At 35.1% G+C, this 16,922-nt stretch overlaps 1 protein-coding gene across 1 annotated transcript in view; it reads right to left on the reverse strand.

The window, feature by feature from the left end:
- Positions 1-546: 546 nt before the first annotated feature.
- The window catches only part of CCDC172 (coiled-coil domain containing 172), a 50,381-nt gene continuing 34,005 nt past the window's right edge, over positions 547-16,922 (reverse strand). The window contains exons 6-9 of the mRNA XM_036734221.1: positions 13,241-13,342; positions 12,489-12,591; positions 3,934-4,021; positions 547-582 (exon numbers count right to left, since the gene is read on the reverse strand). Of these exons, the coding sequence (XP_036590116.1) occupies positions 547-582; positions 3,934-4,021; positions 12,489-12,591; positions 13,241-13,342 (329 nt within the window). The remainder of the gene's footprint in view (positions 583-3,933; positions 4,022-12,488; positions 12,592-13,240; positions 13,343-16,922) is intronic.

Consider the following 16,922-nt stretch of genomic DNA (forward strand, 5'->3'; position numbering starts at 1 on the left):
AATAGGATTAGAAAGAAAAAAAAAGTATGCCATTCAAAAAAGTGTTGGATAGAATATTGCCACAGACATAAGACCTTCACTCAATGTTATAGGAAGGAGGAGAAAATTGGCTTTTGAAGCCCAGCAGCCTCAGAGGTGCTCTCTCAGTAGACATCTTTATTGGAAGAAGACTGAATTGAAACTGGGAAACTTGCATGGAAATGGCAATGGAAAAGTGGGTCAATAACCAAAGCATTTCTTCCTATGTATATTTCTGATTAACTCCAGGATCATTTGTGCTAAGGAATGGAAAGTAGAGATTTATATATACTCTAGAGAGTATAGAAATGACAGATTGACAGCTAGAGGGGAAGGGCTTAAGGATACTACAAACCAATAATGTCATAAACAAATAAATGCTTATTATTTTAAATTGTCAAGAAAACAATTCTTGGTATCATCAGCAACCCAGTTCAATGCTTTTCAAAAAGAATCTGTTATGATGGGTATCATCCATATCAGCATTAAAAGTATTTAATTTAGTGACATTGATCGATCCTCCATAATCTATTGTTTTGCTTGAAGACTTTGCTGCGACAATGTCTAAGGAAGAAAAATAACAGTAATTAGAAATATAGAATATTTTCAAATTGACCCGGGGTGGGGAACCTGCAGCTTCAAGGCCACATGTGGCCCTCTAGGTCTTCAAGTGTGGCCCTTTGACTGAATCCAAATTTCTCCAAACAAATCCCCTTAATAAAATAATTAGTTCTGTAAAACTTGGACTCAGAGTCAAAAGGCTACACCAAGGACCTAGAAGGCCACATGTGGCCTCAAGGCCACTGGTTTCCTACTCTTGGCCTAGTTCTAAATTTTTTGTTTGTAAATTTTTATGCACAAACACAAACCACATCTTCTGTGGCTATTGAAACAGTTTTTAAAAGAAAAAAATAGAAAATACACCTACAGAGGACTTATAATGAGTCAAATTAAACTTGTTAAACTGAATCAGAGCTAAATGATATATAAAAATTCTAGGCTGGCAAAAAACTTCATTCATTTCACATCTGGCAAAAGTCAGAAGTTAAAAGCAATCCAAATATGTTCCCACAAAACCTGAAGATAAAGAGTATTCAAAAATAGCATCTACAACTTTCTGATATAACAAAAAGAAATTTTGCACTGTTTCAAGTTCGGATATCATAAAAGTATAATTTATGCCTATCAAAAACAAAAAGCTTTTAAGCATTATGATAGTTAAATGGTTTCAGCACATTAATCCTCTAATAACAGATCTTCAGTCAAAAAGAAATGTTGCAAGGTGAAATCTGAAGTTTAAAAAAACAGTTTTTAAAATGTGCTCTCTTCTCTTGTAATGGTACCTTGATTTACACAGCACCTAAATTCCATAGAGCTCAAAACATTTCATGGATTTACTCTGCCCATAAATTTTTTTTCCTGGTAGAAGCAGATCCAGATGTTTCAGTTAAATTTGCATCTGATAGAATTCAGATTCTTTGGTGAGGTAAAAAGAAATCCAACATATCGAGATCCCAATTTACTTGTCTATTTATAGGACCCAAAAAGACTTATTTTCATCTCTAATGTAAATCCATTTGAGAAGGAACATTCTAGCTGCAGTGGGCTACATTAGGTAAAATATTGACCTCTCAAATTGCTCTTACCTTCTAAAAAAACATCATTAGCTAATCATAGGAAAAGCCTCTGAGAATTTAAAATGGGGGGGGCAGGGATTTTAGGATTAAGTTCTCTCCTACCCTCTATGACAGGAACTGAAGTTAACAGGGGTAAGTGACTTGCCCAGGGGCACACAGCTACTAAGTGTCCGAGGTCGGATTTGAACTCATGTCCTCTTGACTCCAGGCCCAGTGCTCTATCCACTGTGGCCACAAACCCCTTCATAAACATTATATTATTCGATCCTCATAATAGCCCTATGAGGCAGGGACTATAAGTATCCTTGTTCTTTTAAATAATAACGATAACTATCATTTATATAGTGCCTACTCCATGTTAGGCACTGCGTTAAGGGCTTTACAATTTTTGTCTCACGTCACCCTCACAAGTCTGGGAGGTAGGGACCATTATCATCCCCATTTCACAGATGAGGAAACAGGCAGACAGAAGTTAAGCGACACAACTCACAAGTCTTCAGAGACACCATTCAACCCCGAGTCTCTCCAGGCTCTAAGTTTCATACTCTTTCAACTATACCATAAGTCTCCAGGGCAAATAAATAAAAAACGATAGGAAGGAGAAAGTTATGTGAACGCAGAGACATTTCTTTACATCCTAGCAAAATCTGTTAACTCACATATAGAAAGGACCTCATTACAAGGAAATCCCCAGGCATGGACTCTAAAGACAACGTAGTGAGATTCAATTGTAACAATAATAATAATTATTATTATTAGCATAATGAGATTCAATTGTAATAATAATAATAATAATGATAATTATTTTATTATTATCATCATTCTAGCACATCTTTGCATAGACCGATGCAATGCTTCCATCTTAGCAACTCTATGACTCAATCAGTCATCAAGCATTTTTAAAGCACCTACTATGTGCTAAGTAGGTACTGTGCTGAAGCAGAGACCACAAATATTATTGGTCTTCATTTTAAAAAGAGGAATCTGAGACTTAAAGACTTTGTACAAAGTCACCAACCTATTAAGGAGTGAAGGCAGGATTTGAATCTGGGCCTTTTGAAACCAAGATCAAATGCACTTTCCATGACACCATGCCTATTTAACCTATTTAAAATGTGCTAGTTTCTCATTTCTCCCAAGAAAATTTCCCATGCCTTCTGTATCATTTACAGCTGTCCCTCCAATTTAACATTCCTTCTCCTGTCTCCATGAAATCTCACAAGCCATCCTTGGGTCTACAATTCACTCCTTCCTGATTTCTGCCTTTCAGAATCTTTACCTTTGCTCAAGGTTCAACTAAATTGCTGCTTCATGAAACCTTCCCTTTTTCTGCCTATTGCTAGTCTTTGCACCCTCCCCATATTGTACTCGCAACTCCATAGGAGAATGCAAACTCCTTGACATTTAAGCTTGTTTTATTTTTATTTTTGCATCCTTGGAATCTGGCAAGGTACATATTAAATGTGTAATGAAAGTCTATTAAATGGAAGTGAATTGAAAGGTCCTACTCTAGTCCAAAACGAGACCTCCTGTTGAATGTAACACTTAGCATCATAGGAATTTCAGCTAGAAAGGACCAAAGAGATCAATCATCCAGTCAGTCCCCTCGTTTTATACTATTCACTTGCTAATTAAGCACATATTACCTTGTGACAACTTAAGCATTATTATTATTTAACTCTTGTGCTGCTATTTTAACATTCTGGGCATTTCTGTTACTTCTAGTTTTTCCAACCTAACTAGAATATAAGCTCTTTGAGGACAGGAATCACATATTTATACTGCTATTTCTCCTTCCCCTATTAAATATAAAAGAAATGATGACAGAGAGATCATGGATAATATGAGAGTATATGATCAGTGGCTTTCAGGATTGGTGTTTCAGACTGCCCAAAGTTTAAAAATAATGAGAAATTCTAAGAAATACCATATTTTAAAATATCACAGTAGCATATGGAAAGTAGCATGTACAATATGATGTGCAGAGCTCATAAGAAAAAAGTTAGACTAACATACATATATATTAAAAAATGCTCCTTAAATTTAAAAGAAAAAAACTCTTTGCTCCAAATCCTCTAATGTCTAATTTTTTTTCACAGACACTCAAATAATTATCTCCTTCTGTCTATAATTTCTTTTGTGGCATGATGATAAACCAGGTTACCCTAAAGTTATTTTAGCTTGATAAAGATATGAGATGTGTGTGTGTGTGTATAGAGTCATATGATTAAGTCAAATAACACTAAACATAAATTAAATCATTATTAAAATGGTTTACCAATTCCAAAAATTCTATTTCTGATCGGAGAGCTTCATAAACGCTTTCCATGTCTTCTTCCTTATAAAGTTCTAATTCTTTTTTAAGTCTGTTATAAAAGAAAAAAAATATCAGTATGGCACACTACACACTGTTTTATATAACTATTTCCTAAATTGAGATAGATAGACTTGTAGTGCCTATAATCAGAATTGTGAAGTCAAGACTGGATGATTTGGAAAGAATATTAAGTGTTCAAAGCTCTGGAAGAAATATTTGATACTTCAATAAAATATCTCTCTCTTAAGAAAACAAAAAAGTGAATAAATAATAGATGCTTAATAATCCTAGAACCATAAAGGAGGAAAGCATGGTTCAGTGAACTGAAACTCAGTACAGAACTAAGTCAAGAGACCTGGATTCTGTTACTACTAATAACTAAGATTTTACATATAGTGCTTTCAGCCCTCACAATAACCCTGTGAAGGTATACATATCCCCATTTTAAGGATAGGTATACTGAGGCTAAGAGAGATGAAATGAACTCTGTTACTGTCACAATGGCAAGGCCTGCTGACATTTGTATGATGTTGGAAAAGTCTTTTTATTTCTTTTGGCCTCTCTGTAAAGATAAATAAGGCAAACTCTCCATCTCTTAATTTTTTTTTTAAGTAAAGGTCCCTATCAGTTTTCAACTTCTATAACTCAACTTTTCATTTCTGAAGACACTCCTACACATCTGGAGATATACTTGTCAAATATTGACAGTTTAATTTCAATGAGATCAATTCATCTTAATCACATCTCTTTGCAGTGATTAAGCCTATCTTCCTCTCTGATTCCAATATTATTTTCTTATTTTCTCTATAAAAAAGTATGTGTTGTGTATAATTTTAGCCCTGAAAAACAGTGACAAGAAACATCAGATTTACAACAGGGAAGGGAGAAAATTACCCTCACATATCTGAAATGTGTTGTGCTCTGAACCTTAAGAACTCTTGAAAAATAAATAGAAATTCTGAAGTACAGCTCATAAGAAAAAGATATAAGAAGTTATTAATTTTGTGTAGCAGAAAGCTGCAATCAAGACTGTGGGATATATTTTAATGAATAAATGGGAAAACAAAATCAAAGGCAACTGAGCTGTACAAGTATATTGGCAGATTCAGAAGGGAACACAAAGTAAATGAATTTTTTTACAATTTTGTCAAAATGTAAGTTATAATATTTTTCTACTAAATAAAAATGTAAATATCTCTAATTTTAAGGTTTCAGTAGGAGAATTATCCCAAATTAGGTCTAATTATTTATTTATCAGCCTTTTGTGTGATTTAAAAAAAAACTTTTTTAAAAAGAGCCCAAGGAGGAGAATTAATTTAGGCTGTATAAAGCAAGCTTCAATTTCATGCTGCCATACTTAGACACTTTCATTCTGTTTCATTTTTATTTATTTTTAAATAAAATGGAATCAAACCCCCCACTTATTCTACCATTCACCACGAATACATTTTCCTGAGTTCTTTCTTGTCCCTCATAAAAGCAATGCTGATCAACCTTCCCCCATCCTCCCAAATCCTTTTTTAAAGTTGGCTAATAATGACAGAACAAGAGGGCACCAAAATTAAGGAGGAGGATATTTAAAGCAAATTAAAGGAAATATTTTTTATACAGCATACAATCAAGCTATAGAATTCATTCTTACATTAAAAGGTCTGCTGTTAGATTTAAAAGAGGAAGCAATGATAATGTTATGAATATTAATAACATTTGCAGCAAGAGAAAGCAGTATAATGGTAAGCAAACCTCATGCTTCAGTGCGTGAACTGATTGCTTGCAATAGTCACCTCCTCCCCTCATTTCACAATAACTAAATGCAGTTACCTACTGTGTGTCAGGCACCATGGTGGACACTAAGTATAAAGAATTAAAATAAAAATTAAAAAATAACCTACAGTTCTTGCAGAAAGTTTATATAATCTAGTAGAAAAGAAGTCTGGTCTAATCTGACTAGTCTAACCTTCTAAATTATCAACTAATGTTCAGTGCCCTGTTATACTTGGCTTACATTCGAAATTAATCTAGTAATTCCATGGTTTGGTTCGGTTTTTTGTTTTGTTTTGTTTTTCCCTAATGACCATTCAAAATAGGATCAGCAACCTTTCCATGTCACAGAAAAGTTTCACTGAAGAGATACCTTCTCTCAAAATAATGTTAAGCAAATGACTATTCGTAAAAGTTTTTTCCTATCCAAAGTGCACAAACATTTTAAAAATATTTTTTGAAATATCAAATTCAGTTTTCACAGTTTTCTAAAAGTTGGGCAACATTATTTCAGAGTTTGGAGGACAGGCTGGCAAAATCACTAACATTCATTACAAGCATAACTTTTGCAGTAATCAATTGATTCTACTATCAAATTTTCCCTTTGTACTTATTTAGAAGCTCAGTAATTACAGTATGTGCCAAGAATATTACACTCACAAAACAGGGGATGTCTGTTAGCTTAGAGGCTACACAATCAATGCTGTAAAGACGCCTCTGTTAGTGAATAAATGATGAACTTTTACCAGAAGGGATGCAGAGTCAACAGAAACATTCAACAAAATTTTGCAGCAAAGAATGGACCTGGAGTTGGAGAAGGAACTTTATATCTTACATATTTCAAAACAGGAAGAACTATCTCATCTGGATAAAATCATATGATCAAAAATTTTTGGAAAAACTATTTTGTGGAAAACTGAAGTACTTTCTTGTTAGATATATGTACCTTTGATTTTATTTCCTCTAATATCAAGATGCAAAATGTAGCCAGAATTTCCTAAAAGTAATTTGTTTTCACAATCCTCATTCTTCTTTTTGGATAATAAGAAAGACCCACGTTAAAATAAAGATCCGAAAATAAATATCTACACACATAAAAATATCTAAAGAGGTCGTGTAGAGTTTGAAAGTATTTCAGTATTATATAACATTAATTATATAATATCATATTATATTATATATTATATTCTTTTGTATAAATCTAGTGATTGTCAATGTTACCTCGATGGCTATTTTAGAGATATTTTTTCACCAAAAATATCAAAGCAATAATTTACTATATTGCATAAATACATTGTCTATCACTGTAAAGTAGAGAAGGTGCCAACCTATATTGGTAAATTCTCCTCTTCTTGGAGTTGTCTGCACCAGTGAAATTATAGGTCCTGTCTTTATCTCTACTCCATTGGAAAGGGCCAGTAAATTTAATACCTTGCACATTGCAAATATGGTATTGATTAAAACCCACTATTTTCAAATGTGCAAAACAAGTGATCTCTCTTTCCCTTTAAATCTCTTGCAGAATTTTCCCAGACCTTTTATTTGTCCTTATTAGTCTACCTTGTTCTCTTATTCTCTCTCTTTCTTTCTCTCTCTCTCTCTCTCTCTCTCTCTCTCTCTCTCTCTCTCTCTCTCTCTCTCTCTCTCTCTCTCTTCCACTCCCTCTCTCTCTTCCACTCCCTCTCTCTCCTCTTTTCCCTCATCTCTCTCCCCCACTCCCTCTGATCTCTCTCACCTCTGTCTGTCTCTCTTCCCTCTCTCCCCTCTTTCTTTCTCCCCTTTCTTCTTTCTTTATGCTCCTTCTCTCTCTTCACTCCTTCTCCCCTCCCTCTCTTTCTATTCCCTTCTCTCCCTTTCTTCCTCTTTCTCTCACATATTCTAGTCTCCCCCATTCCCATATCATTAACAGGCAAGTAAGTCCCTTCGCCCTGCTAAACCTCACTTTTCTCTGCTTTATAATGGGGATAATATTATTTATATTATCTATCTCACAGGTTTGTTATGAGAAAAATGGTCTCTAAGTCTTAAAGTGAATATATGCAAATTATTATTACTGAACGCTGCCCAAGGGCAGGGATTGTGTTGTTTCCCCTCTTCATATCTTCACCATGCATCACAGGTTGTTAACTAAATTGTTGTTAACTGGCTTAAAATCTGAAACCTTGCATCACTTCCACTTATATTAGAAAAAAGTACATCAAGAGTATCTTCCGAACTTGGTAGGCAAGGAAAAGAATGGAAATAGTTAAAGTTGTCTCTCATACTAAGTGTCCATTACTTTATTTTTTGCCACAAATAAATTATTTTTCCCAAAAAGACTATAGCCCAGAACACTTAGAATAAAGGGACTACCACAGTAAAAGATAAATAGAATAGTTTTTCAAAGAAAGAGTTCAGAATTTTTAAAAAAATATATATTTTTCATGGAAACTTGAAAAAGCATGAAGTCCACATAGACAAGATGTGATAAACAACTACTGCTCTGGGGATGAAACTAATGGTTGCTTTGCTGCTCCACCTGATAAGTCTTTTATTCTATAGGGTTTGATATGGGAATCTTTTAAAAACAGAAAAGTTTCAAAATATTATCTTAAGATTTCTAAATACAGAAAAAAAAACATTAAAAGAGAGACCATCAGGTCTTTTTTTCCTTCAGACTTGTGATTTCATCAAGAACTTCTCTCTCTGCCCAGTACCTTCCTTGCAAGGGAAAGTCTTGGAGGCCGCCTGGGGCATTGAGAAAGTTGAGTGATTTGCCCAGGGTCTCACAGCCCAATTAGAGTCACAGCTCTGATTTGAATTCAGGTCTTCCTGACTCTATAACCAGTTCTCTCTCCACAAGAAATCCAATAAAAATTACTGGCTATGCAAATGCACAGAAGGCATTAAGATAAGTTCAATAACTAACCTGAATAGTGAAGAAAAACAAGAAAAAAGCTACTAATTATAAAAGAATTTCAGTGATGGAGATGGAACAAATTATAAATCAGTGTGCTCTGATTATTACACACAAAGATAATCAGCCCAAAAGAAGAAATAATATTGCAAATGTTCTTTTACAATGAAGATTTAAGTTCTTTTTTGCCCAAGATTTAATAAGACTAGTAATATCAGTAATGATAAAAATAATGCATTACAATTTATTTTTAAAATCCTCACTGCCAAGATTTGAACAATTAAGGATACAATAAAATGCATGTATAACACACTAAGATATTTTAACACGTCATAAGAAGCCATTTCTTCTAAAATGTTTAAATTAAATTAAATGTTTAAGTTAAATTTATTTGGGCCTTCATGGTTTCAGTTTATTAAATGCTGTCACATATGCTAGTTCTCCATCATCAGCCTCTAGTTACTGCACTAGCTATAAGATTGATGGTCCTTTTCCCTAAATCTTCATACTCAGTAACTTAGCTCTTCACACTTGGGATATCTTTTGTGAAACTGACAAGGGAACTAAGTAAAGTTATACACATAGAAGAATGTAAAGTGGGATTAGATAAGTATCAGAGCATTCCATCTGCAATGAATGGAGTAGGGTGCATGGACCAATGATTCTTTCCATCCAAATTTCCTCTGCTACCATTTGTTAGAAAACAAGTGCTCCCTAACAGACTATGTATGTTTAATTTTCGCCTAGAGCATATTTTTATGACTGAGTTATAAACCTCTGAAACTGGGGTTCATAATGGAAATCCTTACAATACTGACTGTAATGATGCTAGTGGGCACTGCCATAAAAAAAGTCTAAAACAATCAATGAGCAGATTGTCATTACAGAAACTCATTTTGCATCACACAGATCACTCAAGAGATTGATATTTTCTGCTTATAAAACTTAACATAAAATTAAATTGCAAATATTTTCTCAAAACCACTAGAATGATGGCCCAAGGCAATACACTGTTAATATGAAGCATTTGTTCAGCTCTAGTGGACATATTTCCTGTATGATTTATGTGAAAGAAGGCTTCATTTGCTTCTTCATGGTTTTAGTAATGAGGTTTCTTTTTCTCATAATATGAAACCCAAGAAGCAAAGCTGGGTTTTTTAAAATTAATCCAGCAAATAAAAACTGAATTATTAAATAATGCAAGTCAAATTAATACATTTGGGGTTTTTTCCTGGAGCATACGACCATAAGAAATTTCAAACACATGCTATTCTTATGTAACAGGATTGGGCAAAAAGCACATAAAAATTCTAAACAGCAGAAACACTTTTTCATTCTTCATGCACATAGCAAAAATGTTCAATTTTTAATAAAGTAGTGGATTTGTTGTTTTTTTCTGATTTTCTCCTGAAATGTAAGAATAGTTGAGAAATTTTAGCTGTCTAGGTAATTTTTTTAAACCAAAAGTTAAAAGTAGCAGAAGATAGAATGAGACAAATTTTATCATCTTTCATTGTATCTTAGGTGAGAACTTAGAGACCATCCAGTCTGACCTGACACCCCAATTTTTAGATAAGGAAACTGACAGCCAGAGTTTGGCAGAGCTCAGAGTAGAACCCAGTTCTGATTCTTAGTCAAATCTCTTCTTACTACTCTAAACTGCTTCTCGAGTGAATAGCACTGAATACACAATGATTTGAAAGAGGGAAACATTACATATACAGACAAAAATATTTTAAAATATTAATAACACATGTTTGAGCAGGTATAGAGCTATACTTCCACTGGTGTGAGGAACTCCAAGCTTGGAAATTCCTCCCACCAATTCAACTTCTACAACTTTTAGTAGTTGAGAGCTGCCTGGGGAAATGAATTTGAGGGACTTACCCACTGTCACAAATAGAGTGTTCAAAGAAGAATTGAAATTCAGGTCTTTCTGTCTGGAAGACTAATATTCCACACAGTCTCTCAATGACATAATAAACCATTAAATTTACATGTAATATTTTTCAATTAGTTAAATATTAAAATATTATCCTTCTTCACAATTCTTTATCTGGAATTTAACTTTAGAATTTTGTTAAAATAGGTTAAAGTAAATATTTTATTTAAAGGTAATGGTAACATTTCATTTGTAACCTATGTCGACCTGAAAAAAAGAAGATCCAAAAGATGCCATCCCAAGAATCCACCAGTGAGTGACATTTTAGAACAAAGACTCCCAGGAGTATCTTTATGAAGATTTCTGGGAAGAAGACAATGGAAAGAGAGGAGTTGAGAGATGGAGTTTTGGAGTTCATCCTTCATCCTGGGGCCATGTGGACATTCTGGGGTCAAACACTGAGTTTGTGCTCCCCTGCTTCTCCCCTGCTTGGAAAGACTGAGACATGGGCATTACTGTGCTAGAGAGGATGATGAGTGAGATAAGGCATATAACACCTGAAAGACAACTTCTTTCTCTCCAAGTTGGGGAAGACAGTGTAATATCAATTAAGTTGGGACTTTCTTTCTGTTTTAAAATGATTAATTAAGTGTCTTTGAACCTTACTAGGTGCTAAGCCCCAGGCCCAAACCCCTATTAGGTGCTAAACCTATGTGGGTATGAATTGGTAACTAAGGTGGGGCCCCAGGTAGGGCCAACTAAGGGAGGCCTGATTAGATCTTTGCTCCTAAGTTTGCCCCAAACCCCTAATTACTAAGTGCTAAGCCTACATGGGTGTGAAGCTCCCAGGGTCCTAAGGGGAGGTGCTAACTCCAGAGCCAATCATAGGAGCCTAAGTTCTGGTCACTCAGATGACATTTGATGACGTCTGAAACTGTATAAAAAAAGGAAGACAGAGCCATTTTCTGAGGGCTCTCACTCTTGGTGGTGAGATGCAGAGAGCCCAGGTGGCTGTAGCTAAGAGCCCTCCAGCTCAGAACCCGGATGTTGGGACTTTGTTAAACTCTAGTAACTATGTATTGGGATTTGAATCAGACAAGGTCTGTCTGTCAATGTTTGTAACTTGTATTTGCTCTGAAGTTCAGGGTGCTGGCTTTTTCCCCTGAACTAAGTGAACGGTATTTGTATGCTGGATTAAAGTAAGCTTGTTTACCCCTTAACCGTTGTTTTCCTTAGTAAAGCAGATCAAAAGAACCTATGCTGGCAGCGTTCTTGTTGTTGGGCTTGTGTTGGTTTTTCACCCCCACAATAGCTGCTAGCCGGATTGTTGAAACAGACAACTCTCATAATCTGAGTGTCTGCTCTGAGCTCTTGCCTCCCCAAGAAAGGAAGAACTCCCAGGCAGTTAAAGTTGAGTCTGCCCACTATTATGTCTATGATAAACCCTAACTTTAACTGCTCCCTTGCTCTCGATTCTTTCCTCTTTATATAAAGGAAAACTGGAGGCTTGTTTTCATGTTTAATGTGAACAGCTCTGATGTAGGTTTGGGGAAATATGTGAGTCTGTGTAGAAAGCAAGGAATGTCTCCAGTTTCAGCTTCTGGTAAAGGGGAATGGAAAAAGTAATAGTTTCCCACCAGGGAATCACAAACACACACTTTGGAGGTACCTTTTGAAAGCCAGGCCACATACCTTTCTGGATCCCCTGCAAGGGAAAAACAGAAAGAAATCTGATCCAGCGCTAGACCCTAGAATATCCACATGGTCTCACTGATGCAGGATAAAATCCCAACCCCAACTCTTTATTTCTTTCTTTCTAGCATCTTTCTCCCAGAAATCGTCACAAAGCATCCCTTAGAAGTCCCAGTTCCAAAACATGGACTGGGAATGGTCCAGCTGATGGATTCCATGGATGGTGACTGCCATGGTGCCACATCTCCATGGCAATGCAGAATATACAATTATAATAGGCCTTACCTTATACATTCAGGATCATTCTGAGGTTTTTCGCTGATTCTGACTTTTTCTTCCTGTAAAGATCTGGTGGTACATATAGCTTCATTTATATTATTTTCAGTAACTAAAAGACAAAAATGACATGGTCATGATTGGCTTCTCCTTGTGACTATCAGCTGCATGACCTTGGAAGTTACTTCTCTGGGTCTATTTCCTGGACTAGGAGATGAATGGATTGAAATATTTTCCCTTACAAATCTAAGATTCTATGATTCTGTCAAGTATCACCTATATTCTCCTACACTTAGAATATTCCAGTACTTTTTTCATTTGAATTTACAAAATCACATAGCTGATTTTTAAAAGCTCTACATCAAGCTATTAACAAGATTTAATGCAAAAATAATTTAACTCCCCTTACCACCACAGCAAAAACACACATGCGTGCGCACGCACACACAAACACACACACACACACACACACACACACACACCTCCAACAACCAACAATAACATCAGACACCAGATTATAAAACAAACTGTCTCTGGGTATTACAAAAAAAAACCCACTGTGCCCCAAGTGGTCAACATAGTGTTTTTGTTGTTGTTGCTCAAAGAGTCTGCAGATTCTCTTTCAACGTGACTTTTCAAAAAAAAGGCACTACAATAAAATTGGTTTATATACTTTTATCTTTCCTTTATAGCCATATAGACATATAACAACTCCCATTAGAGTTTATTAGACCTAAAATTATTAAATATTGAGGTAATACCTTTAAGTTTTCTCTGAAGAATAAATAATTCCTGCATCAGTTCATCCTTTTGTAGCTGAAGTTCATTTAGATGGATGCTCTTATGTTCCATTGACTTTATTTCTGAGAAAACATTTATTTAATATAGCAATTATCATTACAGCTCTCTGTTATAGTCAATATTGGATTATCAGTGTAGTAAATTTTAGGCTTAAGATGGTTTTCCCCAGCTGTCCAATATGCTCCTAGACCACTTTAATCAATCAGTCACGTGTACATGCCTGCATATGCATCACAATTGCTGAAGTAGAAGTTCACATTTTTATAGTCACTTCAAGATCTGAAAAATGCTTTACATACATGATCCCATTTGATTTTCCCAAAACCCCTCAAAAATAGGTATCTGAGTTATTATTATCCCATTTTAGAGATGTGAAACAAATTCAAAGAACGCAACTTGCTAATGGTAGTACCATGTGACTAACCAGAGGAATTTATGCCTCCACTTCCCTAGGTCTGGCCCTTGTTATATGATAGGTATTAACTGTACCTAATTCTAGTTAGAACTGGATACTTAAACTCTTACACAAGCTTGCTGTTGTAGCCCACTTATAATTTGAATTCCCCCCATCCTGAGGTTTTCTGTGCTCCATGCCCAGCACTGTGGCACAGTTTGAGTATGCCTTCCTTGTTAATATTTAGAGAACTCTTTTGCTATTGGTCCAGCTTCCTTTATCTGACCATTCCACTGGCAACAATGCAAGTCCTTTCCTAAAAACCCAAATAAATGTGAGCCTTTGATCTGAACACACACCTCACTGTCCTTCAGGCACCCACCATACATGCTGCTCCATGGCTGGTAGGCATGAGGGAGGCTTCACACAACTCGATCCCTAACTAAATCACTGCCCCTTTATCTATATATCCAATATTATGCTTGGTTGTGAGTATTAATAAACCATTCTGACCAATCTTAGTGTTCATGCATGCTAGTCATCCAAATTCCACTTAAAATTTTATGATACCATGTTAGTTTTCCAATTGTTTAGTGTGCACTGAATTTAAAATATTTTAAGTGAAAATCATGGGGAATATAATTAAAAGGTAAACTTGCTATGAAAATCAATCACATAACAGATTTTAAAAGATTTCTGGATTAGGTATTCTCCTCTTTCTATCCAAGATAACTTAAATCTTATCCATTAAATTTAAATACAGTTACATGTTAATGCCCAAAGGAGAGGGGCAGCTAGGTGACACAGTGGATAGAGTGCCAGGCTGGAAACCAGGAAGACTAATCTTCATGAGTTCAAACACTTACTTAGCTGTGTGACCCCGGGCAAGTCACTTAACCCTGTTTGCCTAGGTTCCTCATCTATAAAGTGAACTGGAGAAGGAAATGGCAAACCACTCCACTATCTTTGCCAAGAAAACCCCAAATGGGGTCACAAAGAGTCAGACGTGACTGAAACAACTCAGCAACAACAGTGATCCAGAGAAGATATGTTTTCAGTTAACAATCACAGAAAGTTTAGGCCCAGAGAAACCTTATAAACTTAAAAAGAAAAATAAGTAGCAGAATAAATTAGACAGAGTTCGCTGATGTAAGATATGTTTAGACATATGAGCTATAGAAATTAAACATGACAGTGATAGAAAGGCATTTGGACTTAGATTTGTAAACAATTTCAGAACACGGAATATATTTCATTTTCTTATTCCTAGTTATCAGGTATGGAAAGGAAAAATTCTACCTCTGAAATAGAAAGTGTGAGAATGAAATCGAGAGAGAGAGAGAGCAAAATTATAGCTAACCCTGATGAAATATTGCGAGAGATCAAAAGATACACAAGAGGCCTTTCCCTCCCTGAACTTAAAAGCTAGTAATAAACATAGACATACATAAATAGCAACATAAAAATAGTATGTGATGAGCACGTAATAACAAAGAGTACTTCGTAGCATTTAATAGGAGAAAATCATTGGTTCCAATTTTATCACATTAAAATTGAGGATCCTAAGGAGTTAAGAGATTGCCCAAGAAGGAATAAACATTTATATAGCACCTACTGTGTGCTAGGCATTGAGCTAAGGGTTTTACAAAGACAATCTTGTCTTATTTTCATCACAACCGTGGGAGGTATGTGTTGTCATTATCCCCATTTTACAGATGGGGAAACTAAGGCAAACTATGGTTAAGTGACATGCCAGAGTCACCCAGCTAAAAGTATCTCAGGTCACATTTGAACTCAGGTCTTCCTAAATCATAGTCCAGATCTCTGTGCACTATGGCGCTCCCTAGCTGCCTCTAAGATTGCACAGCTATTAAGTAGTAGAACTAAAATTTGGCCCCTAATCCATCACTCTTGCCACAGCACCAAGATTCTTCCCACTATAGGTTATGCTCTTTGGCACTAGAGGGAATATCCACATTGATGAGATGACATCTTTGTCTGGATTAAGCAACCATATTTCTTAATGCTTTATTAGTTGTATTTCAATTTCTTCAGTTTGTCCTCTGTACTCCTTGAAAATTATTCACTCAGATATGTATTTCTGGATTTCTTTTGGTAGTCTGAGGTAGTTTTTCCTTCTGATTGTAGTGTTGGAGTTTACAGTTTGTCTAGGCGTATTGAAACGTGTTCTTCCTGGTTGAGATTGTACAAATTCTTTCTAGTTATATTTTTTGCTGCTTATTTTTTCTAATTCTGGGAATTTTTCTTTGATGATTTCATAAAATATCCTGTTCAAAATCCTTCTCCAAAGTTTTTTTTCTAGTAGGTCAGAAATTCTGAGTGTTGCATCATGATCTATTCTCTAAATTTGACATTTCAATCTACATAGCTTTTCAGTGTTTGGATAGTACTATGATTTTGTAATCTGTGATTTTATAATTTTATATTTGTTTACAGCTGTTCTGCATTGCGTGTGATTCAATTTTCTGTTAAATATTTAATTAAACCCATATGTAGTGCTTTTTTGAGATCACACTGAATCCTCAAATTTGGGGTAAAAGTATCAAAAATTTTAGAACTAGAATGGATCCTAGAGGTTACATATTTCTGGTTATATCTATAGATTTTCTTTTTTTTCTAGATTTTTTTGTATTGGCCATTTTCTTCATCACTTCTTCCTAATTATTTCCAGCATCTTTTAATTCTTGCTTGAGTTCTTCCCAAGATTTCTTGCTGTCTTTAAAAGGTTGGCTTTTATTTGGTCTTGTAATTTTCTTTCCAATGTTAATTCTTGCTTAATTTCATTATCCATTTGAGGACGTCTCTCAGGAGATCTTGCATGGTTTCTCTTTCCACTTCCATTGCTTCTGGTAATTTAGCTGATTCAGTTTCTCTAAAGTATTTTTTAAATTATATCAACCCCTTTTTTCATTTTGCTCATTTTTACTTTTAATTGATTTCAAATTTTTTTCCTGAGTGATTCTCCAGCCTGTTTTGTCCTCTTTAGTGTTCCCATTTATTGTTTTTAAAGCCGAGCTTCCTTATGTCCTCTCATTCTACCATCTTGGCTGGAATATTAATAATTTTAGAACAAAAATATTGGAGAAAGATAAAACATAACTCTTTGAATAATTACCCTAAGTCCCAAAGATATTCAACGTGTCCCCAAAGTCTTACTGTAGTTTTAAACCACTGTAGCTTAAAACTACATTAAGAATTTTAGGATATCTGTGTGTAATTCCCTAGAA

The sequence above is a fragment of the Trichosurus vulpecula genome, chromosome 8, assembly GCF_011100635.1.
Source record: "Trichosurus vulpecula isolate mTriVul1 chromosome 8, mTriVul1.pri, whole genome shotgun sequence".
Taxonomy (NCBI): Eukaryota; Metazoa; Chordata; class Mammalia; order Diprotodontia; family Phalangeridae; genus Trichosurus; species Trichosurus vulpecula.